The sequence below is a fragment of the Volvox carteri genome (genome assembly GCF_000143455.1).
Source record: "Volvox carteri f. nagariensis unplaced genomic scaffold VOLCAscaffold_11, whole genome shotgun sequence".
Lineage (NCBI taxonomy): Eukaryota > Viridiplantae > Chlorophyta > Chlorophyceae > Chlamydomonadales > Volvocaceae > Volvox > Volvox carteri.
Genome location: NW_003307554.1, coordinates 1,836,086 through 1,843,772, shown reverse-complemented (window position 1 = coordinate 1,843,772; position 7,687 = coordinate 1,836,086). Strand labels below are relative to the sequence as shown.

At 60.8% G+C, this 7,687-nt stretch overlaps 2 protein-coding genes across 2 annotated transcripts; one reads left to right on the top strand and one right to left on the bottom strand.

Annotated features, from left to right (window-relative positions):
• Positions 1-1,172: 1,172 nt before the first annotated feature.
• Positions 1,173-3,370, bottom strand: VOLCADRAFT_89205 (uncharacterized protein; the record flags this gene model as incomplete). The annotated part of the gene is made up of 3 exons (XM_002948703.1): positions 1,173-1,900; positions 2,086-2,744; positions 3,198-3,370. The coding sequence occupies 3 exons, from the start codon at positions 3,368-3,370 to the stop codon at positions 1,173-1,175; spliced, it is 1,560 nt and encodes a 519-aa protein (XP_002948749.1).
• A 628-nt stretch (positions 3,371-3,998) lies between these two features.
• On the top strand, positions 3,999-6,932 carry VOLCADRAFT_116969 (uncharacterized protein; the record flags this gene model as incomplete). Its single annotated transcript, XM_002948837.1, has 4 exons — positions 3,999-4,062; positions 4,320-4,464; positions 5,036-5,138; positions 5,331-6,932. 4 exons carry the CDS (start codon positions 3,999-4,001, stop codon positions 6,930-6,932), a joined length of 1,914 nt encoding a protein of 637 aa, XP_002948883.1.
• Between the last annotated feature and the right edge of the window lie 755 nt (positions 6,933-7,687).

Sequence of the window (7,687 nt, the reverse complement as noted above, 5' to 3'; positions counted from 1 at the left end):
AGTGTCTACCCAACTGGACTTCAATTAACATCATTGCGCTTTATTTAATTTGGGGGGGAGGGTGAAGAAGAGAGTGAAGTTCATTTTGCTTTTGGCTGTTCTGTTGCCAAAAAATTCGGCCGCCGCATCGGGTGCTGTGTTGGCTTGGCTGGTCGTCCTCCTTCGCAATGTACGCGCGGGCCTACCAGGCTATCAGCATCCTAAAAATGTCCCTCCCGTCGCAAGGCCCTGGGAATGTGGTGGGCTACTGTTGCTTCTTTTGAGTCCCTCCGGACGGGTCGTGGTGGTGGAGTATGGATATGGCCAGCTGGCCCCGGTGCTCGTGAATAATTTTCAAATCCGTGGTGTTTTATGTACGGCTTTCGTAATGCGTCGTGCCGTACGGCGTTGTATACTGTCCGGATGGAACCGTTCTGTTATACGGATGTAAATAGACTTGTTGTACTGTTACGACAGTACGAATGTGTATTCGTTTTTCACAAGGCGCTGCTTGCGAAAAGGGCGCGACGGCCTGAGGCGTTCAAGTAGACCAATCGTCGAACTATTACCACGTGAGGCATGGGGATATTGGACAGGAGAAAATGTATAACAGATGCAGTCCGTTCATGTTCCTCCTCCTCGTCATCATCGTCACCCTATCGAACACCGCTGCTGACGCCCTCGTCCTCCTCCCTTCCCTTTTCTCCGCCAACAAGACCACCATCACCACCAGCAGCAGATCATAGGCAACAGAGAATCGCAATCGTCTGACAGCTTCAACAGCAATCGCCTCTGGCCCACGATACACCCAGGTGACGGTGGTAATAGTGGCCTCATGATGACGAGGTTGCCGTACGACCTCCTACCGGAAAAGTTTTGAAATAGCTACCAACGGTGAGCAGCCCCCCGTCCCCGTTCCCGTTTCGTTTCGCACTCCACCCGGAGAGCTCCGGGACCCTCAGGACCCGGAACCCCTCTCCCCCCCCACCCCCCACCCCACACACACACGTATATCCCGCGTTCATACAGGTTTAATATGGTCTCCATAAAGGAAAAGTCTTCACGGCTAAGCGCCGTACTCCGTACGTTCGTACTCCTGGTCGTACTTCAAGAACGCGGCTTGGGTTTGTGTATTTTTGTGCTGCGTCCCCAGATTCCAACTTATCATTTCACCGCCTCTGCCGTCAGCCCCGTTAGGGGCCGTTACGGTTGGGGACGGCCGGTGCCTTCGGCCGTACCGCCTTCGCCTTCGCCGCCGTCGGCGTCTTCGACGGCGGCGGAGGCAGTACATCTCCAGCTGGCCGCCAGACCTGTACACCCGCCGGCGGCTGCGGCAAATCGGACTCCGCGCCCGGATACGACCGCGCCGCCGCCACCACCGCCGGGTCAATGAAACCCGACACTGAGGCCAGCGTGCCGTACAGTTCCGTACTCCAGCTGATGTCATCGACCGGCAGCGCGTGCCCGGCGTGCGCGAAAAGCAGCTCTGGCCGCGTGGCGAGCCCCTCTTCAGAATGGGCGACCCGGCCCAGCTCCCACAGCAACACCCGGCCTTGCTCGTCTGCCGCCGCCAGCAGCTGCGCGAGGTGAGGGCTGAACGACAGTTGCTGTACTTGGCAGTTGTGGCCAGTGAGGCGATGCAACGGCGCTGGCACCGCCGTAGGCCCGGCGGCGCTACCGCCGCCGCCGCCGCCGCCGAGCATACGGATATCGTACACTCGGATGATGCCTTCGTCCCCGGCGTTGGCGAGCAGCGGGCCTGCGCCCGCTGCTGCAGCGGCGGCGGGTGCGAAGGCGACGGCGTTGACGTCCCGTCGGCATCTAGGCGCCTGCAGCGCGGGCTGGCGCTGACGTGGATCCCAAAGCAGTGTACGACCATCGGTACCAGCCGATGCCAGCATAGCTGGCGCCGCCACAGCCTCTGCTTCAGCGGCGGCGGCGGCGGCGGCGGCGGCGCCGGGCCCAGTCTCCGACTGGTCTTGGCCAACGCAACAGCCACCCCATGCTAGATCCACCACTGTTGCATCACCATCATGACCGCCGCGCCGTACAGTCACCTCCGCCAGGCTCCGTCCTCCAGTACGGCGTACTCGCCGATTCCGCCACCCCGCAAGCCGCTGAAGAGCCTCAGACCGCCGCCGCCGCCGCCGCCGCCAGCTCCGGAGTCCGCCCATGTGAGGGACACGCCCTCCTGTACCTCCGAGTCCAGTACGCTGACCAGGCCGTCACCGTCGCCGCCGTCATCGCCGTCGCCGCCACTCCCCTCTATTCCAACCCTCCCGCGCTCTCCGGTCCGCCGCGCCCCGTTGCCTCTCCCCCCGCATCCCCCATCGCCGCCGTCTTCCCCTCCTCCTCCCTCTCCATCCACATCATCGTCACCATCATCGCCCGCCGCGGCTCCCTCCACGTCACCGGCACGAATCCGCGCCAGCGCGGGCCCTATGTCGTACAAGCTCAGCGCGGTTCCGTCGCATTTGACCGCCACCAGGTTCGGTCTCGCGGGGGGACTGCATCTCACCCGGTCGACGTGGCCAGGGGGATGGGGAAAACTGCAAATTTCTTCAACAGGCTCAGTGTACGGCATCATCGTCGGCAGGCTCAAGGGCTGCTTAAGATGACCCGGATTATCGTCCACCAAGACCGTTGCCAGTACCACAACCGGCATGTCGTCGGAGTCCCGACGGTTGCCGTACAGTACGGCATGCCGCAGCAGGCCGTCCGCGTCGCGCTCCCGGCGGACGTGCGGGTATAGCTGCACCGTGTGGCTGCACGACGACGGGAGTCACGGGAGTAAAGCCAGGGGAATGTGAGATCGTGGCGGGGAAGGGGGGGCCGGGGTGTGTGTGTGTGTGTGTATGTGTGTATGTGTGTATGTGTGTATGTGTGTATGTGTGTATGTGTATGTGTGTGTGCGTGTGTCGGGGGAGGGTTGTCGAGGCGCTGGCACGTACCGAGGACGCCCACGGCAAGTGTGGAGGGTCGATGCGTTGGGGTTCACGGTGAAGACGGAAGGCGGGATGCAATGGGCGATTAGCTTTAAATGGAAGGGCAGAGCATACAGAAAGGTATGAGTTAGTCTGTATGTCTGCATGGCGTAGGATTGAAAACCTTGAGGCCGTAGCTTGTGGTTGCGCCAAGCGCTTGCCGAGATGACGCAAAAAGGGACGTTCTGCAGCTCTCGTGCTTGCATTAAAGCTGTTTCCGGGGTCTGTGTTTACCTTGGCCATGGGGTTGTGAACAGCACGCATGTCGAATAGAAGATCGGGACGTTGTCCCGCCAAACTTTCCATCGTTGCAGGACCTGGACGTACGGCACGAGTCCCTTGTCTACCTCCTCCGCCTCGTCCTCGCCTTCCAGCATGGATTCCACCATTTTCGCAACTGAATCCATTGCAGCGCTGCTATACTAGGGCGGCTGTGGTTTGGACATGCGAAACAGGTCGAAAATCGTGTTGGTAGCACAGTCCAAAGTTCCAAGATCGTACACTAGCATGAGGGAGCCCTGAGGTCGACTTCTGAGTATGGCGCCATTCGGTATCAGTGCCTTATGCTCTGCATCGTGTCCAGATTACATACGACGTGACGACGAGCGGTTCAATGTGAGCGGTTGTGCCGTACGTGGAAAACGGTCTACATGAGGATTATTATGATTACGGTTTATGCAGTACCTTTACAACAATCTAATTCTTACAGATCGCTTGGAAGAAGCTGCACCCCGGATGGATGGCGCTTTGGAGGTTGAGCTTGAGGCTCTTGCAGCCATCTATGCCAATGAACTCACAATAGAAAAGCCAAAAGAGGATGATAAAATCTCTGTTACAATATCCTTTCAATTGGCACCGCGCGGCGTTGAACCGCACGATGCTTACGTCTCGGGTGTCTTGCGAATCTGGGTTCCGCAGGGTTATCCCGACGTTAGTCCGCAAGTTAAGTTGACAGATGCTAAGGGAATAGGTGACCAAAGGATTGCACTTCTAAGCCAGCGGTTATGTGAGGAGGCATCCACGTTGGCGGGAGAGATGGCGCTGGGAGTGCTGTGCGAGCACGCACTTGACTGGGTGACCGAGCAGAATCGCCCAGAAGGTAAGATTAGCTTAGCGTCTGGTAAATTACAGCTTCTCACCAACACCATAATCCCCGCCTAGCACCAACTTGCTTCCCACCACTCCTCTGCGCCCACACCCCATTCCAACCTCCCACTCCCACAGATTCCAACTATATCCATACCGCATACCTCTTATCCCGCCTGTCCCCCACTCCTCCCGTACCGCCATCCGCCATGTTACTTCCCCCTCCCCCTCCCCTTCCCTCCCCGAAAACCCGCACCCTGCACCCTGCAGGCCTGTGTGCCTTCTGTCTGTGCACCTTGGAGCCCCCCGGACCGTATCCTAATCAGGACACAGGCGAGGCGCACAACCCTACGGACCAGCAGGCCTCAGCCCCCTCTCTGCTGGTGCGCTTACCGTGCTATCACGCATTTCACAGGTAGGGTACGGCAATTACATGGGGACCAAATCTTGTACGGCATACTTGATGTAGTGGGATGCCGTGGGATGGCAGTGGCAGTGGGGGTAGAGTAATGGGGGTTTTGGGGGGGCCTTGGACAGTCCCTACAGCACCTATCACCACTGCCCACCAGCTACCTTGCACCCCGTCGTCCGCGTGTACCTGGCACCCACCGACCTGAGTGATGTTACCGACTGCCCCTGACTAGCTGCTTGTGCCTGCTCCCCTCCAGGCCCCCTTACGTGCTCGTCGTGCCTGCGCCTGTTTTGCCGCGCACCTTACCGCACCTCACCTCACCTCACCTCATGCCTTTTCCCCCTAGGGGTACCTTTCATTTCACACATATCGATTCATCAACGACCCCAAACGTGTGAATCCACGTCCAGGTCCGCGGCTTCTACGTCCTTCTACCCTCGTAGTAACCCCTCGGCATATTGTCCTAAGTTATTGATCTAACCTTGGAATATCCGTCTTTTTGGTGTTTTCTTTCCGCCAATCGTCCGTGCTTCGTCGTTCCGCCTCTGTCCCCCGCGCCGCCCTGACCTAGCAGGAGCTGCTACACCTCCTGGTGGGTCTGGCGGCAGCGCTCCCTGGAGCGTCAGGAGCGGGAGCTGGTGAACCACACGGGGGCTTCAGCGGCGTCCGTTCTCAAGGTGAGTGTGGCGGGAGGGGGGAAGGGGGGACCCTGCTGACGCGCGGCTGGCGGCTAGCGGGTGATGGTCCGGGTGGCTGATGGGTAGGGGGCCGAAGCAGCGAAGTGGCGCAATGGGGGAGACATGGAGCGTAGGGTTCTTGAACACCCGGACCCCCCCAAAACCTACATACGCATGCACATACACACACAGGAGCAAGACCTGCCGCAACGTGACGAGTATGGAGTTTACCAAACCAGCTGCCCCGTCTGCCGGGCACCCGCACACCTGGACAGCCTGGGACCTCAGCTCCGAAACCAACTCCTGAGCACGGCCGCCGCTGCCGCCACCGCCACCGCATGCAGTGGCGGCGGTGGCAGTGCCAGCCGGTACTCGGGACATCACCGCCACCATCAACGAGGTGGTGGCGGCCCACGGCGCACGGCCCAGTGCCCCGGACCGGAGCTGAATGGGCAGCACCGACCGCCAGGAGGTGTGTGGTCGGGGGATGAAGAGGACAGGGAGGGCCCGGCGGACGGGCCCCCCGGCGGACGGGGCAGCAGCGGCGTCCGCGGCTTGGAGGTCTCCCAGGAGAACCACCAGGACCAGCAGCAGCAGCAGCAGCACCGTCCTCAGCACAGGCTGAGTGCCGCTGAGCTGGAGAGCTACCGGGAGGTGCAGACTCGGCATGCGGCGCTGCTGGCGAGGCAGCGGGCGGCGGGGGGCCTCATCGAGTCAGCTTGCTACTCCATTGCGGGGTGGATGCCAGGGTCGGAGTCGGCGCAGGGTCAGAGTCAGGGGCAGGGGCAAGGGGAGCAGGTGGGAGAGCGGGAGCAGGAGCAGGGCGAGGGGCAGCAGCTGGGGATGGCACCGGAGGCAAGTGACGCAACCCGATGGAAGGGCCGTCACCATCACCTTCGTGGCAGTGGCCACTGCCGCCCGCGGCAGCAGCAGCCACACCAGCGAGGACAGCAACAGGGGCAACAGCAAGGGGAGCAGCGATATCACCGGCACTCTAAGCCGGGGCCGAGGTCGCACCGCCAACCTGAGCCGGAGGAACCTCAGCAGCAGCAGCGGAATGGAGACGTCCGGCCGGCGGCGCCACTGCGGGTGGCAGCAGCACCAGCAGCTGAGGAAGGAACGCAGCCAGGGGAAGGTGGGGGTAGTGATGGTGCGGTGGTGACACCCGGCGAGCACCAGCGACTTCGAGGAGGCCCCCAGCAACGCCGACACCAGCACCAACAGCAGCAGCGACAGCAAGAGGAGGACGGAAGCCGCAGGCATGGTTCGGGGTCAAGGTCCGGATCAGGGTCAGTCCAGGAAACGGCGGGGCCTGTTGTGGTGGCGGACGTGGCGGCGGCAGGTGCCCCGGGACGAGCGGATGCGTCAGGGCGTGGGGAAGCTGTGTCATTGCCGCTGCAGCCGCAGCGACCGCGGCATATGCAACGGCAGCAGCAGCAGCAGCAACAACAGCCCAGAGAGTCGTGCTCCTCGGACGTTGCTGCTGCAGCGGCGGTTGTAGCATCGGCGCTTCAGGGTGTCTGCGGAAGGGGCGGCGGCGGGGGCCGGGGCCGGGGGGGTGGCGGCGGGAGGGGCGGCGGCGGTCGCAGCAGCAGCGGGAACGGTGGCGGCGGCGGTGGTGGTGGTGGTGGTGGGGAAGCAGCTGCGGGTTCTGGACGGGCTGCTGGCGGTTCGGATGCTGGCTTGATGGGTGCTGGGCTTGGTGGGAGAGGCGGAGGGCGAGGCTTTGGCCAGCGGGTTCCTGCGCAGAAGGAGCAGGGGCAGGGGGGAGTCGGCGCCCCGAGGTATACGTAACTTGTGGAATAAGGGGAGAGGGGGGAGTGGCGTGGGGAGGAGGTTTGGCGTGCGCGGCACATGAAAATGTGCCTATTAAGGAGATTAGGGCTAAAGCGTGGAGTGAAAAGTCTGAAAAGACGTGACCGAAGCAGTTGGGAGATGTGACAGCTAAGTAAGGGCAGACAAAGTGCGAAGCGGCTGAGACGGGTAATAGGCTAGCAGGCGTGAGTGCAGAGCCTTTGCAGAGTCCTTAATTTATACAGTTCAAATTTGAAGGTAGGGCAGAAACTGAGGAATGCACAATGCTAGGAAAGCTAAATTATACATCACAGCAGGGTTTGGGAGCAATGAGAAAACGTGAAAATTGTACGGGGGGAGAAGGGGTCCATTTAGGTCTTCGTAAATCAGGTTGAACAGGATGGAACTCGTTGTCTTGAGGGAGGGCCTTGCTTGGGCTGCGCAGCAATGTCTCCGGCTAGCCTTGTCCAGGCAGAGAGGTGGCTGCCTCAGCCCTAGGAAGACCTATCGTTTTGCTTCACTGGGAACTGGAGGGCGCATCCTGCCGGTTGCTCGTCTGGAAACAGGAAGATTGTAAGGAGGCATGTAACAGTGTCAAGTCTTACCTTTAAAATGGGCGGAGCACACTTCCTGTTGTTCTTGTTCAACGCACAGCACGCATGCTGTACATGTACAGCACGGCACGGTATCCCGAAGACTGCACAGCTCTGGAAGGCCACCTTCAGCTTTCCATGGTGATCAAGGCGCGTCCGCTG